This window comes from Nelumbo lutea, chromosome 5 (assembly GCF_056320005.1).
Source record: "Nelumbo lutea isolate HS-2025 chromosome 5, American lotus-T2T, whole genome shotgun sequence".
Taxonomy (NCBI): Eukaryota; Viridiplantae; Streptophyta; class Magnoliopsida; order Proteales; family Nelumbonaceae; genus Nelumbo; species Nelumbo lutea.
The window spans coordinates 32,074,097-32,101,161 of record NC_142688.1 but is presented as its reverse complement, the minus strand read 5'-3'; the positions used below and the strand labels follow the sequence as shown (position 1 = coordinate 32,101,161).

General features: G+C 39.1%; 1 protein-coding gene and 1 pseudogene across 5 annotated transcripts; one reads left to right on the top strand and one right to left on the bottom strand.

Moving 5' to 3' along the window:
* The first annotated feature begins 2,639 nt into the window (after positions 1-2,639).
* Positions 2,640-13,816, top strand: LOC148851491 (uncharacterized; annotated as a pseudogene). The gene is made up of 5 exons (XR_016099771.1): positions 2,640-2,964; positions 3,044-3,306; positions 11,212-11,349; positions 12,773-13,009; positions 13,369-13,816. The product of XR_016099771.1 is annotated as an uncharacterized LOC148851491 (transcript).
* A 7,705-nt stretch (positions 13,817-21,521) lies between these two features.
* Positions 21,522-25,230, bottom strand: HGPT (Hypoxanthine-guanine phosphoribosyltransferase). Of its 4 annotated transcripts, none has more exons than XM_088944891.1 (3): positions 24,589-25,230; positions 22,731-22,895; positions 21,522-21,774 (listed from the first exon to the last, which is right to left on the bottom strand). In XM_088944891.1, the coding sequence occupies exons 1-3, from the start codon at positions 24,880-24,882 to the stop codon at positions 21,676-21,678; spliced, it is 558 nt and encodes a 185-aa protein (XP_088801017.1). In that variant the 5' UTR covers positions 24,883-25,230; the 3' UTR covers positions 21,522-21,675. The 4 variants fall into 4 exon arrangements, with proteins under 4 accessions (XP_088801017.1, XP_088801016.1, XP_088801019.1 ...); XM_088944890.1 differs by having other exon boundaries at positions 24,580-25,061; XM_088944893.1 differs by lacking the exon at positions 21,522-21,774 and adding an exon at positions 22,179-22,491 and having other exon boundaries at positions 24,589-25,207.
* Positions 25,231-27,065: the final 1,835 nt, after the last annotated feature.

Genomic DNA, 27,065 nt, shown 5'->3' with positions numbered 1-27,065 from the left:
TTGTTCAAAAAATGGATGATATTGATGCACTGATTCACCCTCTATATCTACATAATGAACAAAGGTGCTTTGCATTGTGGGTGCCCATGAGGAAGGAATATGAAATTACTCTTTTACATTTACATTTCTTTTTAATTAATTAATCAATTGATTTCTTGGTTCTGGGTGTTACCAAAACGGAGGTAGAGTTCATGTATTCTGTCCTAGTTTGTTCTATTTTGAGCATAGGAAACTTGCCAATACTAGGATCATCCCAATAGTTCTGGTTTACTATTGGCTTCAACAAAGTTCTGGTTTACTATCTTGAGAAGAATAGTTCTTGAGCCCAAAGAAACAGAAGAAAAAGGAAATAATCTTTCACAAGCAATGAGAAAATATATAGATAATCCCTTTATGAACTGAACAAGTCCCATAGGTTTAGTAGGCCAAGTACATTTCTTGGTCTAGATTAAGTTAATTGAAATTCCAATTTTATTTACACGGGAACCAAATCTTCCATGAATTTAGTTTTACCAATAAAACAGCACATGCTTTATAAGTACTATCAAGAACTAGAGCCAAACACTTCAGTACTAACAGAATGCATAATTACTAAGCTGACCAGCTAATTATATGCATTAGTATTACTGACCAGCATTCCATGTCAATTACTAGTAAGATGGCAGAGTGAACCTTACCAATACACAACAAGAACCTTCAATGTCCTTTTTTTCCCATTCCTATTGGTTCTCATTCTGAGCTTAAGGCTGTGGTTGCAATGCGAATTTATTTGCACTGATGCAAAACCATGGTAGCACAAATGATTTTGGTGCAAATTATGATTTATTTTTATTTCAAAATTTACCTTATTTTGTTTGATTGCAGTAAAAAAGACCTGAAACAGAATAAAGTAAAACCCAAAATAAAATTAAGCCAAAATTTGCATTCTTTTCATTTGCACTCCCCATGCATTTGTACCAGTGCAAATGAAATTGCACTGCAACCAAACACGGCCTAAATGAACATGACAGAAAAGAAATAAAAAACATTTCCAAGTGATTAGTTTAAAGAACTTCATCATGCACTTGTGTTTAGTTTCAATAGGGGAGGTTTCTTCAATACAGATTATTAGTCTTGCAAAGTATGGGTTGAAAGGGATTTTTTATACAGTGACAGATCTATGTCTGAGTGGTTTTTGTATCATAGAGCTAAATTGGGTTTTACCAACCCCATATATGTTTTCTTTGCAAAAGAAACAATAAATCCATCTACCATTTACAATCCAAACCAAGTAGAATTAGATTTTGTAGAAGGGATTTTGATGAACAAACGTAAAACCCATCTTTTCTTCTAGCTCACATAATGGACGTTAATGAGTCCTTTGTAGTCTGTTCCTACCTACTTACATGAACTGATTTGGAAGGCAGACCCATTGATAACAGAGGAGCCTTTAAAGAGTTAGCTGACTTTGAAGAGGAACATATACAACAAAAAGTGCCTCCCTTCCATAGTCGACATAAGCTTCAAGCATAGCCATGTTTACGTTGATGTTGGGGCTCGGAGCTGGTCCGGCAATCCCAGCTCGTTCAAGAAGCAGTGTCCCAGAGAGAACAAAACCTTTGCAAGAGTACCAAACGAAGAAAGAACGGGGAATGCGCAAAGCGCAATAGTTATACCCGTTCGAATGTAGTAGTAGTTGCTACGACGGTTATCTCTCAACAGTGGTGGAAGAACATGGCGTCCGTGAAATCGGTGGCACCGGCGTTGTAGTTGCAAAATGTAGATGTGGAAGTGGAAGCAGGGCGGCTACCGGTGGTAGTATAACAACGGAGGAGCGTTTATAGTCGGGTGACTCCGGTCTAACTTTAACCCACGGGTGATGTGGGCCGGATGCATCCTACGACGCTTGTTTCCATGCCCCCTATCTCCACCGTGTCGAGTGTCGACTGTCCAGTGTCCACGACTCGTCTCGTCCAGAGACATTCCTCCTCGTTATTTATCTCTTGCTTACTTGGACTACTGTTATACGCTTTACAGAAGACGCAGAGACAAGAGAGCCAAGTAAGCAAGCCTCGTCGATTTGGTGATGGCAGTTCAGGGTTGGCTATTGCAGGTTCACCTCTGACCTCCCCTTCTCTCTAAGGTATCGTTTGACGTGGGTGTGTATGTAACGGTCTCGTTTGTCGCTTCCATATTTTTAATGATAGTTCGGTTTGTTGCAGGTTCACACCTCTCCTCCGCTCTAAGCCTGAGGTCTCGTTTTTTTTTTTTTTCATTTCCCTTCTTTTCTCCATTTAGCTTGAATATCTAGGTTCTTTTGTTCTTGGGTTTACTTTGTCCTATTGGCCACAGTTGCCATGGGTAGCTACCACACTCCGGCCACGGAAGCTCAAGGGTCGATTAAAATGGTTTACCACTACTTGCTCGACAGTCACAGGTGCAGGAAGCTCAACCTTCACTTGTCGTTTCCGCTGCACACGACCCATCAGCGACAATCGCCAGACTCCAACGATACCTTCAAATCAACACAGCCCACCCCAACCCAGACTACGCCGCGGCAGCAGAATTCATCCTCTCTCAAGCCAAATCCTTATCCCTCGCATCACAAACCATAGAATTCGTCGAGGGCAAGCCCGTAGTCCTCCTAAAATGGCCTGGTTCAGACCCTTCCCTCCCTTCAATCCTGCTCAACTTCCACACCGACGTCGTTCCCGCCGAGCACCACAAATGGGTTCACCCTCCTTTCGACGCCCATGTGGACGAGGGTGGCAATATATACGCAAGAGGGTCCCAGGACATGAAATGTGTTGGGTTGCAATACTTGGAGGCCATTCGTCGATTGAAGGCTTCGGGTTTTGAGCCGGTTCGATCTGTTTATTTGTCTTTTGTTCCTGATGAGGAAATCGGCGGTCGGGATGGCGCAGAGAAGTTCGCCCAGTCAGGAGGTGTTCGATAAAATGAATGTCGGGATCGTCCTTGATGAAGGTATGCTCGGTGATGCTTACATTATTAGTTGCCGTTGTTGGCGGTGCTTCAAAATGAATGTCGGTGATGCTTTGTACAGGGTTGGCTTCGACGAACGAGAACTACAGGGTTTTCTTTGCAGAGAGGTGTCCATGGTGGCTTGTTATCAAGGCTACTGGAGTACCTGGCCATGGGTCGAAGCTTTACGACAATAGTGCAATGGAGAACCTGCTGAAGAGTATTGAGAGCATTTGGAAGTTCCGGGATGCGCAATTTGATTTGGTTAAGGCAGGCTTGAAGGCAGAGGGCGAGGTCATTTCTGTTAATATGGTCTTCTTGAAAGCTGGCATGCCATCTTCAACTGTAAGTTCTTGAACAAACATGCTTTGGTGTTGCTTTGGTTTTACCCTTTCACTTGAAATGGGTTCTAATGATTTTAGGGGTTAATCTAATTCGTGGAATTGCTAGTAGGGTGATCACGCACCAATCCCACATTAAAAGCTCATTAGATTTCCATATGAACTAAAATGGGCCTAGCTGGGTATGCACAACTGGTCCCACCGACCATTCAGTCTAATTCTACCTTTGCTGAATGTATGGCACATTTCTGATTCTGCCATGCCAATTTTGAACCATTTTTTATGTTCTACAAGATTAATGCACTATATTTTCTCTAGACTTGACGAGATGCAAAAGATAATAATACTAGGCTTATTAAAAGGGCAACCCAGTGCACGAGTCTCCTACCAATGTGGGGTCTAGGGAGGGACAGATGTGCACAACCTTACCCTGCACATACAGAGAGGCTGTTTCCAAATGATAATTCTAGGCCTATTGAGGATGATTAAACCTAGGATCACCTATTTTGGCCCCTTTCACCCAATGTTGTAAATTTAATAGGCCAGGCAGTATTCTTCTTTGCACATGGAGATTGCCTAGCTTTCATATACAGAGCCCATGCAAAGTGATGAATAGTGCTGGCAATGAACAATGATATTTTGAAGGCTTAATTACTTATAAAGTGTTTTAAGTGTACAGAGAGAAGAAGAAATATCTTCATATGGTATTTATTGATCTAAAAAGGGCTTATGATAATGTCCCTAGAGAGATAATATGGCAGGTCTTGGAAAAGAAAGGGGTTCAAAATAGGTATATAGACCTAATTAAGGATATATACGAGGGAGCAACAACCAATGTTAGAACATTAGTGGGAGAGACTTCGAATTTTGTAGTTATGATGGATCTTTACGATTTCACCTAGGTTCACCACTTAGCCCTTATCTATTTGTACTAATCGTAGATGAATTGACTAAACATATTTAGGAAGAAGTTCCATGGTCTATTTTGTTTGCGGATGACATTGTTTTAATTGATGAAACTAATGAAGGATTAAGTGCAAAAGTAAACTTATGTACAAATGCCCTAGAAACAAGAGGTTTTAAAATAAGTAGGACGAAAACAAAGTATATTAAATGTAAGTTTAGTAATAACTGGTGTAAATTGGGATACACTTAGGATTAGAGACCAAGAGATAACTCAATGTGATCGTTTCTAGCTCGGTTCAATAATTTATAACAAGGGAGAGGCTTAGGAGGATGTCACCCAAAGAATTAGAGCAAGTTGGGCAAAATGGAGGGGAGCATTTGCAACTTCTGAAAAAGGAGATCAGGGAATGGAATAAGGAGAAGTTTAGAAAATTGGAGGAAAGAAAAGCTGACTTGATATCTCAAATTGAGGAGATTGACAAGAAAGAAATGGAGGGCTCTTTGGAAGGTGGTGATAGGGAGTTGAGATGGTCCTTAAAGGAGTTAATGGAGTAATGCAGGAGCTGAAGAATCAAATTTGGAATTTTCTTAAAATTTCTGTATTTTTGTATATTTGGACAGATGGGTATTTTCGTCATTTTAACTAGTCCTGTGAGGGCCTGGGCTATAACATCTTGTTCCTCTAGTTTAGTAGGGCTTGCCTTTCAATTTTAGTTTATTTGCATTAATAAATAGAAAGTTATTGTGTTTCTTGATGCATAAGACAAGGAGTGGCATTTTTGCAATTATGGTGAACAGTATTCCAGGCCACACAAATCACTCTATAAATAGATGTATTCTCTTCCCTTTTAAGCTAATGAATGAATGGATGAAGATTTCTTAAAGCAAGATTGCATATGGAGTGATTCCTACAAACCCTAGAGTGATTCTAGGACCCCTCTTGGAGTGATTCCTTGGGATTCTCTCTCTCTCTCTCTCATGTCTTCTAATAGTTTGTTCCAGCCCTATTGCATTAGGGAGACTTTGCTAAGAGAGGAAATAAGTTGGAAGCAAAAGTCCAGAGAGAGGTGGATCAAGGAAGGGGATGGCAATACAAGGTTCTTCCATGTCATTGCAAATGGAAGAAGGAGAAAGAGCTTTATCACTTCTCTTTTGGTGGGGGAGTGTTAAGTTACAGACCAAAGAGAGATTGCTAAGGCATTCTCAGAGCATTTTAGGTCTATTTATAGAAGGCCACTAAACGAAAGATAGGTGGTTGAAGGCATTGATTGGGGGACTTTGGACTTCAGACCCATTAGTCTAATCACCAATATCTACAAGGTGATAGCAAAGGTGTTGTCTTTGAGGATTAAGAAGGTTATTCCCCTACCTATTTCATAATTTCAAGGGACCTTTGTACAAGATAGGTAGATAATTGATCAGATTTTGATTGTGAATGAATGTGTGAAGGCTTAAAGGAGATTAAAGAAAAAGGGAGTGGCAATCAGGTTGGATTTGGAGAAAGCCTACAACCTAGTGGATTGGAATTTCTTAATTGATATCATGAGAAGGTGTGGCTTATAGTCTAGCCATTACTCTGTTATTGTTAATGGGGTGGTGTTTGATTTCTTTGAGGGATTTTGTGGGCTTAGACAAGGTGACCCTCTCTTTCCTTTTCTTTTCACTTTGGTAGCTGAAGGGTTGAGTAAGCTGATCTCTAGAGCAAATTCCTTGCAATTATTTAGAGGTTAGTCAATTGGGAGAGACAATATTTTGATTACTCACTTGCAGTTTGTAGATGATATTTTGATATTTTGTGAGGGTGATTGTAGGGCAGGGGTGGAAAATTTGCAATTGATGGTGAAACTTTTTGAGAGGTTGTCTAACTTGAGGGTTAATTGGTCTAAGAGTTTAATTGCTGGAACCAATGTAGAAGAAGATGATTTAAGGGACATGGCACGCGCTTTAGGTTGTGAGAGGGGTGAGTGGCCTCTGAGATATTTAGGGTTACCCCTAGGTGACAACCCTAGATCGACTAGTTTTTGGACCCCTGTGGTGGAGAGGATTGAGAAGCAGTTGACTGGATGGAAAAGGAACTATATTTCGATGGGGGGGATTAACTCTTATTAAGTCCACCCATGCAAACCTTCTAGTATGCTAGTGTTTAGGATGCCCCAAGAGATAGTGAGGAAAATTGAAAAATTACGAGGGACTTTCTCTGGGAGCCAGGGGAAAAGAAGAAGGATCACTTGGTTAGATGGGACAAGGTGGTGAAATTAAAGGTAGAATGGGGGTTGGGAATTGGTAGTGTCAAGCTGAAGAATATGGCTCTACTTAGCAAATAGCTTTGGTGATTCCCTTATGAGTATGACAAGCTATGGAACAAAGTTGTTGCAAGCATTCATGGCATATCTAGCAATGGATGGGATGCTAGTTGTCTTCGTAGAGCTACCTTGGATTCCCCCTGGAAGGCCATCTATGAGATTCTTCCTACATTTCTAAATCATGTCAGGTATGACTTGGGCTTTGGGTCAAAAAATAGGTTTTGGGAGGATGTTTGGATTGGGGATGGTCCTTTGGGTGAGAGATTTCCTGCTCTTTGTGACTTGTCCAGTTTTAAGGGTAGACCTATATCTGATTTCTTGACCCAACAGCTTCATCCTTCTGGGTTGAATTGGAACATTGGCTTTGACAGGAACCTTAGAGAAGCTGAAATTCCTAGTATGTTTGAGTTGCTTGGCTTGCTGAAGAATTCTGTGTGTTTGGGTGAAGGGGGTATGGATTCCAAGGTTTGGGGCCTAAACTCTGATGGTTTGTTCTCTTGTAAATCTTTCTTCAATTCTTTGGTTGCCACTTCATCTTCTCCTTCTTTCCAGTTAAGGAAGTTTGGTGCTTTCCCATTCCCCCGAAAATCAGTGCTTTCTGTTGGGAAGTGTTTCATGGTTGTATTAATACCTGTGACTTGCTTCAAAGAAAAAGGCCAACTTGGTGTTTGTCCCCCAGCTGGTGCGTTATGTGCAATTTATGTAGTGGCCTTTCATCTCCTTATCTCTTGCCCTCTTGTTATCTTATTTGGAATTGGTTTTCCTCTCCCTCTTTGGATGCTTTTGGTCTCCTGACAGGTTGGAAAGATTGTTTATCCCGCCTGTTTTTAGCTGTACTAAAAGGAGAGGCAGGATTTTGGGAGATGTATGAGAGCAGCAATACTATGGACAGTTTGGGAGGAAAGAAATTCAAGAATATTTGAAGAAAGAGAAAGGAGTAAGGAAGCCTTGGTGGAAATCATAACCTTAAGAGTGGCACAACGGGCAAAAAGTTTGAAACTGTTTTCAGACTTTAAAGTTGAAGACTTTTTTAGGGCCTGGGCTGTTATTGTTGGTTCATCTTCTAGAAGACAGAAACCTGCTGAGATGTGGTCACCCCCATTATGTGGCTAGAAGAAACTGAATTTTGATGGGAGTTGTTTGGGTAACCCGGGCCCCTCAGGCATAGGGGAGGGGGGTAATTAGGGATGAGGAAGGAAACATCATAGCCTTATACTCAGGGCCTGCTGAACAGGGTGATGTGGCAAGAGCAGAACTGTTAGCTGCAGTATATGGGGTTGAGAAGGCAAAGGAGTCGGGCATTGATAACCTAGTCATTGAGGGTGATTTGAGAACTGTTGTGAAATGCCTGAAGGAAGGAGATGGGCTGACATGGCACCTAAGGAATGACTTCAGGTGTTTTAAATGGTTAGCAAAAGACTTGACTATCAGAGTTAAGTGGGTGAGAAGAACTGCCAACAGCTTGGCAGGTGGTTACACAGGACTCAATTGTAATATCTAGGTGGGGCCAGCTCATTGTTTTAAAAGCGCAAGGCGAGGTGTGCACCTTTTTAAGCAAGGCGCAAAATTACAAAAAAAAAGCTAAAAAAAAAGTCAAAAAAAAAATGAAAGAAATATAAACTTAATTTTTAAAATTAATGTTTTAAAAAAACCTATTATTTAAAATTAAAATACATAAGCATAACATGTAAAGCGTATTCAAATGAAAATTTAAAAATAAAAGAATAAAAGCATGTAAAACCCACACTCTCTTTTTTTTCCTTAATCGCATTGCTTCAATTTGCTAATGTGATGTAAAGCATATTGCATTCTTGATTCTATGAGTTGCCTTTGTATGACGCCCCTCGAGGCAAAGCCCGAACAAGTCTATGTTAGGGTTTGGAATTCTTATTTCTCACATAAAAAATAATGATTTTATAACTTTCATTGCCTTTTAAGAAGATATTTTATTGCAATGAATGAATAACAACATTAGCAAATAGGGGGTTTGCTCACTTTGCTCGCTATTTGTGTGAGAAATAAGAATTCCAGATCCTAACATAGACTTGTTCGGGCTTGTCTCGAGGGGCGTGGTCGAGGTCCGGGGGTGGAGCCCTCGGCCCAGCCGTTAGACTCAAAGAAAAGAAAAAAGCAAAAAGCACAAAATTTTAAAAAGGCGCACGCCTAGGCACACTAGGCGTGTCTTTTGAAAGGGGTACGCCTAGGACCTGGGCGAGGCGCATACCCCAAAATGCGCCTTGCCTGTGCGCCTTAGGCACACCGTTTAAATCACTGTGCCAGCTTTTCCATAGCTGTGCTTTTCTTCTTTTTTTACAACCTCTTGTTGTACTCATGCCTTTTTTTTATTATTGAAATCATTTCTGTGTTGCCGATAAAAAAAAAGGAAAATTCTATAAAACAATTGTAAGGTCAATTATGTTGTATGGAGCGGAGTGTGGGTAGCCAAGAAACAACATATTCAGAAAATGAGTGGCAGAAATGCGAATACTAAGATGGATGAATGGAAAATTAGAAAAGATAGGATCAAGAATGAAGCCATCTGTAGAAACCTAGGAGTAGTTGCAAATAGTTTTCAAGGAGCCAAGGCAAGGCTAGGCAATAGGGGGGGTATTGTGTTGCCTAGTCACCTAGGTGGGCGCCCTGGCATCGCCTAGGCAATGGATTTTTTTAAGTAATAAACATAGATCCTAGGGAAGTTCCCTACATACCATAACCATATTTCCTTTATAATTATTCATAATTTTCCTAAGTATAAAGTTCATTCTAAAGTAAAGAAAATCAACATATTCATGAGAAGAAAAAGAAGAAAGAAAATTGAAAAAATATAGGGACTGAACCCTTATTTTTGTTATAAGAAAAGAAGAAAATAAAAAGTAGAAGATATGGAAGAAAAAGAAAAAGAAGATGTGTTGATTAGACAAAATTTTAAGTTCTACCTTACTTGTTGGTTCAGGTTTTTCAGTCTTTGAAGGTTCAATACAGCATTTAGCAATGTTTGTGTTGATTGAATTTAAACACACAAAATGAATATTTTAGTTTAATAATGTCTATTTTATTATTATAATCTCAAAAAATAAAGAATAAAAAGGATTTTATAATAGAAAGTACAAAACTGCTTGGCGATTAGGTGAGGCAAACCTCCAAGGGCACCTTGTCGCCTAGGCATTGCCTTGCCTCCAAATTATCAGTGGGTATGGCTTTAAATCGAACAGATTGATGAAACAGGATTCATGTAGCCAACCCCATATAGTTGGGAATCTTGGGATAAGCCAATAAGGCATGGATGATGATGATTATTAATAAACCTCATAAAAGCAAAAAAAAAGTGTGATAGACCTTAGATTTTTGCCATGTGTGAGCTACTGCTATGGGTTGCTGATATAATTTTATCACCTTTATAAATTACATGGTTTATATTGGAGTCATTATCATCATCTTTGGTCTTACCACCGTTTTATCTAGGATGGTATATTCTATTAAATATCGAGTTGTCAAAACTTTTTCAATACCTGAACTCATGTCTTTTTTACCTTCTCTTGCCCTTTTAGAAACCTTGAACTTAAGACGAGTTGTGCCTCATTGGTGCCTTCATTGGTTTTGTTTTCATATGGGTATGTTACAATTTTCTCAGATGACTGTCCCCTGTTTCCATTTGTGCATTAAAGCTACCTTGAATGGATTCATTTCTACATTTATCCAACATTCATTTAGTGTTTTGTATCTTGCCACTCGTCAATCTCATCATCCTCATCTGTGCTGTGATTTATTGTTTATCTTTTTTTTTATCAATAACAGTGAATTTTATTAATGGAATAAGAAAATTACATAGCAAGGGAGCTAAACAATCTTAACTCCCCAAAACAACCAGGGTACACCCAAATTAAAAAGCAATTACAACACAGCCAAAACATAGAGTTTCTGTTCACCCCTTGCCTAGCTAGACCATCTACCAATGAATTTGCCCTTCTCTTTACCCATGTACATTGAATTTCAAGTTCCTTAGCCAGCCACTTAAATTTTCTCTTTTCATTGCTGTACTTCCAAAGCCTAGAGTTGTCCTCTTTTAGCCAGTTCACCACAATTTCAGAATCTCCTACTACGATCAATTTTTTCATGCCTTTTAGCCCTTTGTACCTCTTCAAGAACTACTAGTATCTCAGCCCTCAAGGGATCTCCCACCCCAATTGGACCAGAATACATGGCTAACGGATTCCCTTTTTCATCTCTTATAACTCCCCCAATTCTGGAGGGCCCTGGATTGCCCATACTGCTGCCGTTGAAATTCAGTTTAGTAAAACCCTGAGGTGGAGGGGTCCAACAAGAACTTGAAGCCTTTTTGGCTGAAACTGATTCTGCAATTTCCTTCCACTTTCTTAGCAACTCATCTACAGAAAAATCTGCAAACAAGTCCAAGGTTTTCAACCAATGTATCACCCTAATATGAGTAACCTCCAACATTACTTCCAAACTTCTCTCATTTTCTGAAAAAATCCATGAGTATCTGACCCCATATAGTTGGGATAAGGCTTAGATGATGATGATGGTGATGACATGTGTAGTAACATTGATCTGAACATCAGATTATCTTTCTCAAGACATATAAATGAAATACGGTAACAGGTTGAGATTCAGGTTGCCAACTGTTTGTATGCATTTCTTACTTGGTCTTATTTGGGTATCCTGTTTTCTTTCCCCATCAGGGTTTCATTATGAATCTGCAGCCATCCGAAGCAGAAGCAGGTTTTGATATCCGGGTTCCACCAACTGCTGATCAAGAGTCCTTGGAGAGACGAATCGCTGAGGAATGGGCTCCTTCTTCACGCAATATAACATTTGAAGTACACAGAAGCTCATAAATTCTTCACTTAATTTCAGGAGTCAGTTTGGCAAATAGCAACTGAAGAAAAGTTTGCGTAGTTCATTGTTCCTGTAAATGTTCTGATGATATTTTGTGATATTATGTAAGAAAGAGTTTTAATTAAGAACCTATAAAAAAGAATTTTAATTGAGAAAGAAAATAAGCAAAAAAAAGAGAAAAGGGGAAATACAGAGTAGAAACCATCTTCAAAGCTATTCTCTGCCATGAATTTTGAAACTTGGAGGTAATAGAGAAACTACTGCATATCCATGTTGTCAACTCTGTTTGGATGGTAAACAAGTGATTTGCAAATGAAGGTTTTAAGTCAGTTCTTAATTTTCTGCCTTGAGCCAGTGATTTGGGAGTAGGAATGCAAGATAGGGAGTCCATACTCCATAATTAAAGAGAACTTGAAAAAATGTCCATGATATACTAACCAAAATTTTTGGAGTAGTATGATGATGGGAGAATACAGCACCTCAAATACACAACTTTCACAATCTGAAGCATAATTACTTAAATCACTGCCAACCAATCTGATTCGCAAACTGATCCCTAGTCAATCGTACCAATTTGCAAGTCAGTTCATACAATCCAAAAAAGAAAACATAATCAAATAACCTGAAGGTTTAAGACAAAAATATTAATAATAATTAAAAACAAAAAAAGCTATATAGGATATGGTATTTTAAAGAAACAAAGAAATACAAATGAAAAACCTGAAAGATAGGGAATTAGAACCTTGATCTTTAAGTTTGTAAAAAGGGAATGAACTAACCAATTTTTAAGAGAAAGATTTGTATTAACCATATATGCAATTTCTTTAGCATAATTCTATTTTTGATTCTACTGATAAAAAAAAACTTTTTTGATTGTTAACTATTAAATTTTATTGATTATGAGAGGAAAATTGAGTATTTAGGGTATCCAAGTGAGCCTGCAAATTAGGCAACTATGGTTTGAGGACATAATGGATGGTTTATTATGAAATATTTGCATTAATATTTTTTGATCAATATTATTTGTATTAATATTGGGAGACTATTTCCTTGCGGATGGCTTACATGTGGTATATGCGTAGCAACTGGTTTGGGCCAATCATTCAACTCCCACCTCTTATATTTCTGAGGCTAAAATCTCTTTCTATTTAGATTAATCTAATCTTTGAATCTATTGCTTTATGTTACTTCTAATATTTATAAACAAATTCAGTCCAGAAATTGATGAACCATTTCCTGCATGCTATGCATGTCTTTGGGTGTTCTGACAAAAAGGTGCTTTTTTCCTCCCAGTTGAGGTCTTGCTCTTAGTTTTCTTTGCAGGTGTCTCAGTAATAACATGTATGGAACTTTAAGTGGCTTATTATTTTCTGAAATGTCTAACTATGGTTATTTTTTGGTCAGTTTAAGCAGAAGGATTCTCTATGCAGGTTTGGGAAGCCAATCCTCACTTCTACTGATAGTTCTAACCCATGGTGGGCACTACTAGAGGAGGCTGTAAAAAAAGCTAATGGAAAGCTGGGTGAGCCAGAGATTTTTCCTGCATCAACAGATGCTCGATATTTCCGTGAGCGGGGGTTGCCTGCAATTGGCTTCTCTCCCATGGCAAACACCCCTATTCTGCTCCATGACCACAATGAGGTTAGTTCTACTTGATTTTATCTTTTTGTATTTGCTATACATGTGCTTTCCATGGAGTGTGGTCTTATCTGTATGATATGATATATGCATATTTGAGATACCTGTAGCATTATCACAAATATAGATGTGTTAGGCACTACTGATGATAAGTAGTGATCTGGCTATCAGAAAGAAGTGGTGATCTTGTCGTGACATGTTTGATTATTTATTTATTTTTTCTGTCCAACATTCATTAACCTGCATAGATCATCTTGTGAAGGGAAAAAATAGTAATACCATGACTACAAACACCTACGGACATTTACTACACTTATATGCAAAGGGAATTAGGCTTAAGTTTTATCTTCATTGTGGTGCAGTTCTTAAATAAAGCTGAGTACTTGAAGGGAATTCAGATATTTGAGTCAATCATCAGAGCATATGCATCTTATGTTGATGTTATTGGTTACTCAAAGAATGATGCTTCCAGAGCAGAGTTGTAAAAGAGTATGAGGAGCTTTGACATTTCTCAATGCTACATCAGCATTGCCTTCCACTATAATATAATGGGATGAGAAAGAGTCCAGTTAGATAATGCAGCAGAAAACGAGGGAAGCAGCAGCAGAGATGGAATCTCCTTTACCCCAGTGGTTGGTTGAACATTGATTTTGGTTGATTCTATTACCCTTTTATACATCTTATCTGAGATCAAATTCATAGAGTTTGATTGGTGTTTTAGAAGGTGCACCTTAGCAAGCCAAGGTTCAAGGTAAGGCTCAGTTTGTAGATTGCAACTCACCTGAATCTAGGTGTGCCTCCTCACATGGTTCATTGCTATGTTTTGAGCTGCCAGAAAGACATGATACTGGAATAGCTTTGACCAATCAAAACCCCACTGAATTTTTATAAATACCACCTTGATTGGTTACCACTTTTATGATACTGGTTGATTGGTAACAAGCTTTTACAGTATCATGTCTTTCAGGTATCATAATTGAATCCCATGTTTTAATAGATAGTTTACTTGGGATAAATTGTAGTATGATTTTCAGAGTTAAGACAGTTTAACCAATGTAGAACCTAAACCTGCAAACCTATTATTTTCATCTTGGTAACACGATACTAGCATAGGTGGAGAGAGAGAGAGAGAGAGAGAGAGAGAGAGAGAGAAGGGGTCTGTCATAGGAATCTTAAGAAGCTCCCCTTTCCCTTTTTCTCTTTGAGAGGCTGGAAAGAATAATAAATCCATTTAGCTCTTCCGCCCTTGCAAACTTCCGTCAATCTACTTGCCATTGCTACCCCGGTTCTCATCTTCAAGAGAAGAGACCGGAAGAAGGAAACATTCATGCCTTTGGTTCACAAGGGAAATTCACCTGTAATCATTATTTGTCCTTTAAGAGTTAGGTTCATTACTTTTAATGATACAATTATACAAAGTTTTTTTTGGTAAATAGATAATTTATACATTAGCTGTCATATCAATGGATTTAGATGTTGATATGATATAACCAGATAATGATACTATTTAGGATGTGTTAATCCAACCTAGCAAAATATTAATGGTTCATCCGGTTTCCCTCAGTGCACAAGCACAAGACATTTATAAAATATAACCCTAAGGCCAAAATAGTAAGAAAAAAAAATAAAAAGGAAAACTTTGTGAGATTAATAAAGGAATTTTATAAAGAGCATATAGTTTTCTTCTGGTTCCGTGCCCCCTCTGTAAGCTAGCGAGGGGTTCAGTGTTAAGGGGCATTCTATAACAACTAAAAGGAGGCTTATTACAAAACGTTTTATTATGGTCGAGGGTCCATTTGGTTCGTGGGAATGGGGCTCTGGACTCCGGAATCTGAAATGTGATACTGATTTTCAGTCTCAGCGCATTCCCCAATTTAAGGAATGAGACCATTCATGGCCTCCTTGAATCCTATTTTTCTTTACCAAATGCCAAACTTCCTTGGGAATTGTGCATATCTTATAATAAAACCGATTCCGATTCTTATCCAAACCAAAGAGCGGAAGCAGCTGATTCCAATTCCGATCATAAACCAAACATACCCTAAATAGGTCATGACTTATGTTTATAATGAGATCCTTTTACTTTGGCTGTTTGAGTTTGTACATGACTGACACGTTCTACCAACTCAGTTGTCTTGCATTGGCTAAAAAGAACAGTGATTGCAAATACTTTCCCGGTTACCCCCAAACAATCTACAATCTACATAGCAACTAACTTCTTCATTTTATTGAAGAAGCTCATCAACTACTGCTTTCGAAAAATTTCAAGTTTTCCACTTAGTATCTCTGCAAGGTTTGGAATTTTATCTGAAACTCCCTTTTATTTTTTGTTCTGATATTTTCCTAACTAAACCTGTATTTTCGATTTGCATGCACCATTATCAACCTTGACAAAAATAACTTTAATTTATTTCTTCCCCATATTTCATCTTAACTCATCTCACAACCCGGAACCCGCAAAGAATTTAGTCCATTTTAAGTGATTGGATTATCCTATTTTTAGAATTTTAATTTGATGGAAAATGCCACTTAAATTCTTAATCCTGCAAAACAGCAAAAGTCAAACATTTTCCAATACCAAATGTCAGCCAAGGGGTCATCTGATGTGAAGATATCAAATAACAGAAGACAGAATGAGTTCATTTATATTGATCAAGTATAAAAGGTTTTTAAGTATCGCAACATATCGATGCATATAGTACAATAAGTGCCGTTAGTGTTACCGATACATTGAATGTTAGGACTATTTAATAGATTCAAATGTTAACATTCAGCTTAACAAACATATTTGCAAATTCAGACTAAAAAACATAAAAAAAAAAAAAAAATAGAATATCAAAGTTATCAAATGCTCAATACTCAACTTTTGAACACCAAGTGATGAGTTACCGCTCACCTCCCTTCGAGGGTGGCTTAACCTCCTGAAACTGAAGATGGGGGGTGGGGGGGAAAGAGAGGGGAAAGGTAGGAAGAAAATGACTAAGAGAGAGATGAAAGGGTTATTCATTTACGCCACTTATTACACGATCAGGGCCTTATATAGCTGGCCTACATGTATGTAATCATGGAAAGAATATTTTCTGGTGGTAGTGTAACTAATTCTGGGAGGCTTTGAGTGTAACTAACTTGCGAGGCTCTATCACGTGTCATGCTAGCCTCTCTGTCTTCTAGTGAAATGTTGTTCGGTGGTGGCTTGCTCCACTCCTATAGTTGGGTTCGGAGGGAGTGTTTGGATCCCAACAATTCCTCCCCCCTTAGCATTGACCTTGCTCTCAAAGTCTAGGTTTGGAAACCTCTGGTTCAGCCTCAGATAATGTTCCCAAATGGCATCATTTGGAGGAAGCCCAGCCCATTCTACCTTGGCTTCTAGCACAACTTGACCACCTCGTCGAACCCAACGGAAATCCACAATTCTGATAGGCTCAGTGTCAATGTCCCCTTCTTCAATGAATTGGGGTAAGTTGGGTGAGACAAGTGTATGATTTCTCACCGCCTTCTTAAGAAGTGAGATGTGAAACACTAGATGAAGCTTTGAGGTTGCAGGGAGGTCCAATCGATAAGCAACAAGGCCCACTCTCTCTAGAACCTTATAAGACCCATAATACATGGGTGCTATCTTGTGCCAAGCCCGTCTTACTACCGAGATCTGGCGGTAAGGTTGGAGCTCAAGGTAAACGAAGTCATCCACCTGAAATTCTAATTGGCGGTGGTGAATGTCATAGCAGGCCTTCATTCGATGTTGGGCTTCTGTCAAGTTGGACTTAAGCAATCTAAGAATCTCGTCTCTCGGAAGTAGACGGGTCTCTATTTCTGCCACCTTGAATGACCCATATTCATAAGGTAATATGGGAGGAGATTCTCTGCCATATAGAGCTTTGAAGGGTGTCATTGCAACAATCGACTGATAAGTCGAATTGTACCATTATTCTGCCCATAGAAGCCAATGAGCCCACTATCGAGGTTTTTCCCCTATGAAACATGTAAGGTAAGCTTCCAAGCAACGATTAAGAACTTCAGTCTGCCCATCAATCTGTGGGTGATAACTCGTTGACGGGTGCAGTTGGGTTCCTTGCAATCGAAAATATTCCTTCCAGAATGAACTCAAGAAAACAGGGTCCTGATCTGAGACAATGGATCTTGGGGTTCCATGCAACTTGGCGACGTCCCGGATGAAGATGTCAACCACCATTGTTGCAGTGTAAGAGTGAGGTAATGTAGAGAAGTGGTTGTACTTGGTGAGACGGTCAACCACTACCATGATAACCTCCTTTCATGCAAAACGAGGAAGACCCGTGATGAAGTCCATGGAAAGGTCTTCATACATGATAACCTCCTTTCATGACTGTGATGAGTATTTTTATTGTTGGCAGGTTTGGCATTCAGATACATAGTGCAATACATCCTTACACATTCCTACCCAATGATAGTGGCTGCTGAGCTTCTTTAGGGTCCGTAGCACCCCTGAGTGCCCTCCCAAGGCGGAGTCATGAAACAACCTTAGCAGTTCAGCTTTGTGGGCCAAATTCTAGGCAACAACAAACCGACCCCTAAAGAAAAGATCAGGCCCCACAACTTGGTAACCAACAACTTGTGAAGGGTCTCACCTCCACTTATCTCTAATGACCTGCTACTACAGATCAGACCTGGCTTCTTGCCGTATAGCTTTGAACAAAGGGAAGTTGGGCTGAGAGCAGGTCAGATGGGCTAACTCTTCTACTCGTGACAAGGCATGAGCTACTCTGTTTACGGGCCCCAGCTTATATTCTATGAGGTAGTCAAAGCCCATCAGTTTACTAAGCCATTTTTGCTGCTCTGGGGTGTGCACCCTTTTCTCCGCTATGTACTTCAAACTTTGTTGGTCTGTTCTAATAACAAATTGGCGTCCCAATAGATATGCACGCCACTTTTGCACTGCCATTACCACAACCATCATTTCTTTGACATAAGTGGACAAACTTTGGTGAGCTGCTAAGAGAGCCTTGCTGAAATAAGCAATGGACTGCCCCTTCTGCATCAAGACAGCCCCTACTCTTACACCTGACACATCACATTCTATTTCAAAGGGCTGAGAGAAGTCTAGAAGAGTGAGGACTGGAGGGCTAGAAATTGTTGTCTTCAAGTCCTCAAAAGCCCGTTGGACTTTATCAGTCCAACTGAAAGAATCCTTCTTTAATAGACGCGTTAGAGGGGCGGCCATAAGCCCATACCCCTTAATGAAGCACCTATAACATCCGGTAAACCCAAAAAAGCCCCGTAGAGCATTTACAGTAGTGGGCTTGGGCCAATTTTGGATGGCGTCTTCCTTTTCTAGGTCTGCCATGACCCGACCTGCTGCAACCACATGGCCTAAGTATTGAATTTGTCATTGTCCATGGGAACACTTTGTCATTTTGGCATGTGACTAGTGCCCCCTTAGAGTTGTGAGGGTGAGTTTCAGATGTTCCATATGTGTATTCCAATCCCTGTTGTACACTAGAATATCATCGAAAAATACCATAATAAATCGCCTTAGGAATGGCCTGAAGATGCCATTCATGAGGGCCTGAAAGGTGGAGGGGGCATTGGGGAGTCCAACAGGAATAACCAAAAGCTCATAATGGCGATCGTGGGTGTTAAAGGTCGTCTTGTGGATATCAGCCTAGTGGACCCGAATCTGATGATACCCGGACCGCATGTCTAATTTGGAGAACACTCGTGCCTCTCCTAACTCATCCGGTAGTTCATCAATGAGGGGTATAGGAAACTTGTCCTTCATGGTAATCTGATTCAAGGCCTGGTAATCTATACAAAAGCGCCAACTATCATCATTCTTCACTAAGAGTACAGGAGATGAAAAAGGGCTGGTGTTGGTCTGTATATGCCCTTTTTCCAATAGTTCTCTCACTGCCTTCTCAATGAAAGTAAGGGTATCTATATGGCCTTAAATTGGCCTGTTTAGAACCGGGTAAGAGTGGTATCTGATGATCATGAGCCCGGGGTGGAGGTAATTGGTTTGGCTCCTTGAATACATCGCCAAACTGATCGAGTATCGATCATAAGGCCTCGTGTTGGGCTTCTATGGGGTGAACAAAACCCTGGTTGTCCAGAATTGGGACTGGCCGAATGCCTAAGTGCATAAATATGGCTTGGGTAGCATCCTTGGAGGCCTGTATCATGGAGGCTAAAGTGTCACCTTATGGACTAGGGGGCCACACCCCTTGTAAATGACAAGTCTGGCCATCCTAGCAAAAATCCATTGTCATTTTGGCCCAATCACATAGAGCAGGGCCCAGGCCACGCAACCAATGAATTCCCAAAATAATATCAGCCCCCGAAAAATCCAATTGGTGAAAATCTACCATTACATGACATCTGACTCCCATTAGCACATGGATTGAAAATAGAGTGGGTTGTATGGTCATACCTAGCTTCTTAGCCAAACGGCAAGTGATGAAATTCAAGGTAGAGCCACTGTCAATCAAAATCATCACGGTCCAGCCCACCAATCTTCCTTCTACATGCATGGACTGAAGAGAGTTGAGGTCCATAAGGGCATATAAGGAGATCTCGGCCCCATCAGGTTTTGGTCTGTCTGGAATCAGTTCATAGTCATTTATGTGCTTTGGGTTTGTCCCTTCCAGCTCTTCCTCTGTCTGTAGGAGAAACACCCGCTAGACCCGGCATTTATGCCTTAGTCCAAACTTATCATCACAGTTATAACAAAGGCCTTTTTCGCGTCTGGCTTGCATCTCAGCCCATGAGAGACGTTTGAATGGCATAGTGGGCCGGGGCAATATGGGCTTTTGATTTATCCCCAGCCAGTTTCATGGGCTGTTGATCAACCCATGGAGGAGTCGTCAAATTCGGGTAGGTCGGTTTGCTAGCTCTATGAAGGTTGTTGATTCTTTCTTCTTGTAGGCGAGCCAATCCCAGCGCAACCATGACTGTCGCTGGATGGAGAGCCCTCACCTCCAGATCGATATCCTCTCTGAGACATCCCACAAAACATCCTACTAAGGCTTTCTCCAACCATCTGTGTACCTTGGTTGCCATCCGCTCAAACTCGAGTTGTTACTCTGCTACTGTTCCAGTCTGCTTCAACCAAGTGATAAGCTTGTTGTAGTCCGCGAACGTTGTCGGCACAAAGCGGATGCATAAAGCTTCGATGAATTCCGTCCAAGTTACCTGGGGATGAATCTAGCAATACCACTGGAGCCATAGAATCACGTCTCCTTCTAAATGAATGGAGGCGATGGAGACACGTTGATGTGCGGGAGTTTCATGGTATTCAAAATATCTTTCTACTCGAAAGATCCAAGGAATGGGATATCCACCATAATAGTTGGGAAAGTTGATCTTAGTGACTTTTCCAGTAGAGTAATACCCTGTTCTTTGGCTACTAGAAATAAAAACTTCCGCTCCTGTTGGGTGACTAGTCTCGCCAAACTGTTGCTGAGAGGCAAAGGTGGAATCCAACCTCAAGCTGGTCAACCCTATCATCCACGGTAGTGGAACGTGTCTGTAGCATCGTAAAGCCTGGGATTTGGATAGCCTGGCTTTGATACCAATCTGATGAGTTACCACTCACCTCGGAAGCCCCTTCGAGGGTGGCTTAACCTCTTAAAATAGAAGATGGGGGAGAGGGGGGAGAGAGAGGAAAGGTATGAAGAAAATGATTAAGAGAGAGATGAAAGGGTTATTCATTTACACCACTTATTACATGATCAGGGCCTTATATAGCTGGCCTACATGTATACAATCATGGAGAAATTATTTTCTGGTGGCAGTGTAACGAACTCTGGGAAACTTTGAGTGTAATTAACTCTGAGAGGCTCTACCGAGTGTTATGCTAGCCTCTCTTTCTTCTAGTAAAATGTTGTTTGGTGGTGGCCTGCTCCACTCCTATAGTTCGGTTCGGAGGGAGTATTTGAGTCCCAACACCAAGCAAATTGATACTTTGAACCGTGTGTAATAACAACACTTTCTTGTTATATATATACCAAAAATGAGGAGCTTTCTAGCATCGCATGCATCTTTAATTACTCTATGCAACAGTTGAGCAATCTCTTATTTTCCTAAAATTTTCTATGCTTTTTAACATCTTTTATTTATGAGCAATTATACTTTTTAACATCTTAATCCCATCCAAATTCAACTAGGCTATTAATGGTTCTCCTTAACAACTTTCTCTCAACTTTCTGTTTCTCTTGTATTTTCTATCAAACCAAACACAATCTTAGAGTCAATTCTATCCATTTGAAGCCGCCCTCCATGACCATGAGGTTTACATAATTGAAAATCCAGAGGTCCTGATGCCTCACTTTATTCTAAGTGTGTAAAACACACAAACACAGATGTAATCTAGGGATGTATCATAACTTCAATACCCACTATTTTCTCATTTTAAATATTTGTTTATTAGTATAAATGGTAAAAGTGAATTCCTTTGGAAACACTTACCAGGATACTTACCAACCTAGAAAGACAAATTCGAGTATCACAAGATTGGCCCTAAAATAAGAAATGGACAAAGACGTAAAATCCCATAATTCCCTGTATTTGCAGAAAAATCCATGCTTACACTTTGTCCTTTGCTGGTTTAAGAGCAGTGCGATGAAATAAGACCCAATAATGCCAGAATTAATCTAATTTTGATTATATACTAACTGCATCACATGTGAGAGATCCATTCACTTGTATAGTTCAGGCTTCAAAACCCCCACATAAGGCAAGTTCCTGTAGACTTCAGCAAAGTCCATACCATAACCTACAACAAAGTAATCTGGGCACTGCCAAAAGAAAATGTAATTAATATTTTGACATTGCTCATAAGTGACCACTATATTGCATGATATAAGTACGCTGTACAATGCATTCAACAGATGAAAGTAATATAAATTCAAGTACACTGCCAAACAGCATGCGAGAAAGAAAAAAGTGGACTACTGTAAGGCACCACAAATTGGTGTGGAATGTCTAATCAGCTATTCTTATAAGTAAAAACTTGTCAGGAAGAAAGTTGAAAAAAAACAACAACGAACATAACTTCTTTTCTAGTAAAAGAAATTCCCCTAATTTCATATGATCATATGAATTGCTCTCCAAATGAAAAAGGACTAAATGAATAATTCATAAAAGAAAACTAGGAGCTGCATACTCCATGTAAACTATAGGGTAAAAAACCTTATTAAGATAAAAACATGTGCAAAATCCATGCACAGTGAAAGGATCTTTTATTCCACCAAAGCTAACCTCTTGTTGGACCTAGTACAGGGATTTATTCTCAGGATGTTTTGGAGAAAATCATCATTGAAGATAAGATTGTTCTTTCATCTGATTGAGAAGCAATAAATACTCACAATATCATTTAGGACAAAAAATAAAATAAAACACTGCAGCATTACCACTATCTGCATAAAAAGGTGTAGTTGCTTAAAACAGACATGGAACCAAAGTTTTCATCTTTGCTTGAAACCAATAGATGACAAATAATTGGTTAAGTAATCCTGCAGAAAGAATTAGTTCAGTAACCAGCATCTGCATGACAACAGCCAGCCACTTGTAATGGACTCAAAAACAAAAAAGAAATAGCATGGTAGTGTAACATCTCTACAGGAATATTATAGAGTTCATCAGGGTTCTCTTCATAAACCTTGTCAGACATAATAGTCAAGATCAATGTAAAAAGAAAAAAGAAATCATCAGGGTTCTCTTCATAAACTATGATATGATATAGAGTTCTTACCTCAAAGCCCCAATAGAACTTTCCTTCACCCACTAGATCAAAATGAACCTTCCGTCTTGATGGCTTATCAAGGAACGTGCAAACTGATACAGAACATGCACCTTTTGATTCCAAATGTGAAATGAGACAAGATAAAGTGTTTCCTGTGTCCACAATGTCCTCAACCTGAGAATAGAAATCATCAAAGGAATCTGTGATTAAAGTGTCTTTGAAGTGAACAATAATTCAGAATGAGGTAAAAATGTGGATATATAAGGAAATTACTATTGAAGAAACAGACAGAGAAATAAACAGATGGACAGATGATTGATAGATAAATACATGGGCAAATACATGCACACAGAAGCAATAACTAACCACATAGATGCATAAGCATAAACATACATGTACACACACATACACCAATGCCAGGCTAACAGTGTGCCTGCGTGTGTAAGTTTGCAAACGTGAATATAAGAGAGGGTGAGCTTGGAAGAAATTTAACCACAACTTTGTTTCCATTAAGATAGGGACAGTGTTGTAAAAGCGAAAGTGAGTTCCCAAATCATAAAGCACAAGACAGACAGGGCATGCACCAGAACGAAGTGAGGCACTACTTTCAAGTTTCAAAAAAGGAAAATAACAGAAAATTTAATATACTAGAATATAAAAGTCTTCATTCTGAAATAAATATATTATACAAAGAGCCTATTAGCTCAATTGATTAATTGAACCGTGTTTATTAACATGAAAGTTGTATCCTTATAGATTCTAGGCCCACATAGGCTAAAATGTTTAAACTCTAAACTCTAAGCGCCACAAGTACACCTACAATGTAGTAAATACAGATTCAACATCAAAGTCAAGGTTAATTCATCAAAGCAACAAGCAGGAGAGGCGAGCTCAATCTGGGTTTAAGGGAGACATATGCTACCAAAGGAAACTCAACCATGAGCATGGTATGCTTTTTAAAACATTGGTTGAGTTTATTTCCTATTTTGACAGATAAATGAACAATCTCTGTCCCCTTCATTATAGCCCTGCTTGAGTTTTTTAAATTCTTTTGCTCCCCATAGACCAAAATAGAGGAATCTACCTCTCTCTTCAATATAAATTCAATTGTATAAGTGTCATAACCTTCACTCCTTCAGCGCATGCAGTTTCTTAGTTTTTCCAGTTTTTTACTTGAAGCAAAATAGTTCATCAGGATTCTGTTCTAGTTTGCAATTTCCTTTCCTCTCTAGTTTCTTTTTCCCAAGCAATTTCTAATTTTTATCAAATAAAAACAAAGGGAAGAGACGCCTAAGCTCCTTATTTAAATGACCATAACATAGTCTTGATAGCAAACTGGAATCCACGAGTCGGTGAATTTGGCTAAAATAGTATCAATCTCATCGTTTAACCACATGGAGCTAGTGCATCTTTGTAATTCATAGCCCCTTTCTTGCACAGCTAAAAAAGACGTAAGTTCAACAGGGAAGTAGGATGGAAAAAATTTACACTACAGATTGATCTCTTACCATCTTAAGACCAAACCTTTAAACCACCCTAGCATGGTAAAGAAGAAAACAACAAGCTGAAGTGCTAAATGACCGACAACCTTCTCAAGAAAGACAGTAGTAATAGTAATAGCCCAGGCGGAACTTCTACAAGTAAAAACTAAAAAACCACATCCTCCCTTCACAAACACTTAAGGCCATTACCTCCTCCATGTCCCTCGGGATTCAATTTCTGAAACTTAACCGTCCTCCAAAAGTATAGAAAGTCTCGAAAACCACATACGAAAATCCAAACATAAGCAGCAATTTATAGACATTTTGTTCAATCATGCAGATAGATAAAATATAACAAAATAACATTTTAGTATTACTTCCGATACCAGGATTACGTGCTTCCCCTTGACATCGACCTTAACATCGCTCGAAATCCTGGGAGCTCCGTTTGACTCGGTTCCAAAACCATACGACTCCGCCCGTATAAAATCAACATGGACCGGCAGTTTGGTTTTCCTCACTATGTCGGCGAGGAACATAAAAGCACCCGTGGCAACACCGACCATCACCACCGGAGACGACAAACCCTTTAAGTCGTGGAAGATTTGTGAGGCGAGTTCTGAAACCCTATCGGAGATTTGTTCCTCCGTCCATAGAATTTTTTCAATGTGACCGTCCATCTGCAACTTCACGAAATTGAGAAGAGAGGAACAGAGAGGAGGAAATGAGTGATGGAGGAAGTGATTGCGTGATGGGGAGGTTGGTAGGTACGTGGCGTGGGAATGGAGTTTGGCGACTTGGCGTTATTAGGGTTTTAGGGTTTACATCGTATGAGTTTAAACTTCCCATAATAAGACGCGGGACCGATCGCGTTCAAAAAAAGCAAAAACAACCTCTTGCCACAACGTTTGTTCGGTTACTGTGTTCCCGCCATTTCATCTTCAATCACGGGCCCTCGCAATGCGGAGATGTGATCTCCTCGCAATCGCATGAAAGGCCTAGGCCATCTTGGCAATAGATTATAGTCCTTATATAGAGAGAGTGTTAGTGGTAAATTTACTTAAATAAACATCCCTGACGTTTCTGACAACTACTTATATCTCCCCCTTAATTTTGACTTCCTCGAAAACATACCCTGAGGTTCAAGGTTTAACTATACTTATTTTATGAGCCTAATGGAAAATGGTGATGCTATGCTCTTAAAGTTTTTAAAATCACAAATTTGTTAGGGGATGATGTTGCATTAAAAAATTAAGAAATAAAAATAATATAGAAAATGGAAGGATATTATGAAAATAAAAGTAAAATAGAAAATAGAAGAAAATGATGGAAAGTAAAAATAGAATGTAGATTAACTGAAATAAAAGAAAAAGGAGTAATGGTATAAAACAACCACGAGAATAAAGGAAAATTGCAAAGACAAATGGAAAAATAATAATAAGCAAAAACTGTTTGGGAAATTATACTAATAACAATCAACAAATAATAATGCGAAAAAAATGAAAATAAAACTGCAAAGAATCGAGAAGGGATAAAAACTGTTTGTTTTACTTTCATTTCTATCATTTGTTTAATGCAACACCATCCATGGGCAAATTGGGGATTTTAAAGCCTTTTAAGAGCATGGCATCATCAATTTCTATTGCGTTCCTAATGCCACATTAATGTAGGGGTAAACATGAACCGGTTAAGTTTGGTTCCATGGCCATAACTTGGAACCTACCCTATAGGAGTTGGTTCCAAGGTCAATTTTGGCCTTGATAGTTCTAAGGTCAATTCAAGGTCTACCCGAAACGAAACTTGTTTCAATACAAGTTCATCATAAAAACGAAACTTGTTCTTTAAAAATTTGATTTTCAATAACAATGATGACGACGACGATGATCATCACAAAAATATAGTTCAAAACATATTATCTTTTGCATTACTTATTATAAATAAACATTAAAATTGAACAAAGATGGTTAGATCACTCAATTAACTCAATTGTCAAGTGAGGTCATGGTCTATGTAACCATTAAGTGCTTGGATTCAAATATTCACAATCTTAAAGTATTTTGAGGTTTTTTCAATACAAGTTCAGTTCCACCAAGGTTAATCAAGGCCAATTCTTTGAGTCAATTTGGGTAGAGTAAACCTCTAGATCCTAGAATCAACTTAGGTGGTGGTTGCTTCAAAGATTTTGGAACCAGACCCTACTCGATAACACATTAGGTACAATCTATTCAAGGCTGCTTCAAGGTCAATTCCATGTGGTTCTAGGTAGAGCTTTGCTTATCCCACATCAATGGTAGGTATGGAAATTTTCCCCATGAAACCGTCCCTTGAATGTGATGGGCTTTCCATGATCTTAAATGGGGATGGGATGGGGACAAGGAAAATATTTTTTCTCCAAACTAGAGATTGGGTGAGGACAAGGTTACATATAATTCCCCGAACCTACCCCAAACCAGATGGAAATTAGTAAAATATCTCTAGATTTAATATTGACTTTTAAAGTATCTCTAAAATTTCTCCAAATTCTTAAAATCATAAAATCCTATAATTCCATTTCTAAAGTACCCCCAAATTGTCATAATCCAATTCCTAAAATACTCCAAAATTCCCATAATCCTATTTGCAAAATATCCGTACATTAGATTATTTTTTTATAGTTGCCTTAGGGTGGAAAAATTTTGGAGATTCCCTATCTCCAATAGGAGTGAGTGCCCTACCCCATAGCCATTCCTAATCAATGGAATGTATGCTTTTTTTTTCTTTTTATGGTAAAAAGATTGATTCATCAGCAGGCAACCAAAGAAACAATAGAACAACAAAGGAAAAGAACTAAGAAAAGGAGAAAACTAAAAATGAAAAGAAAAAA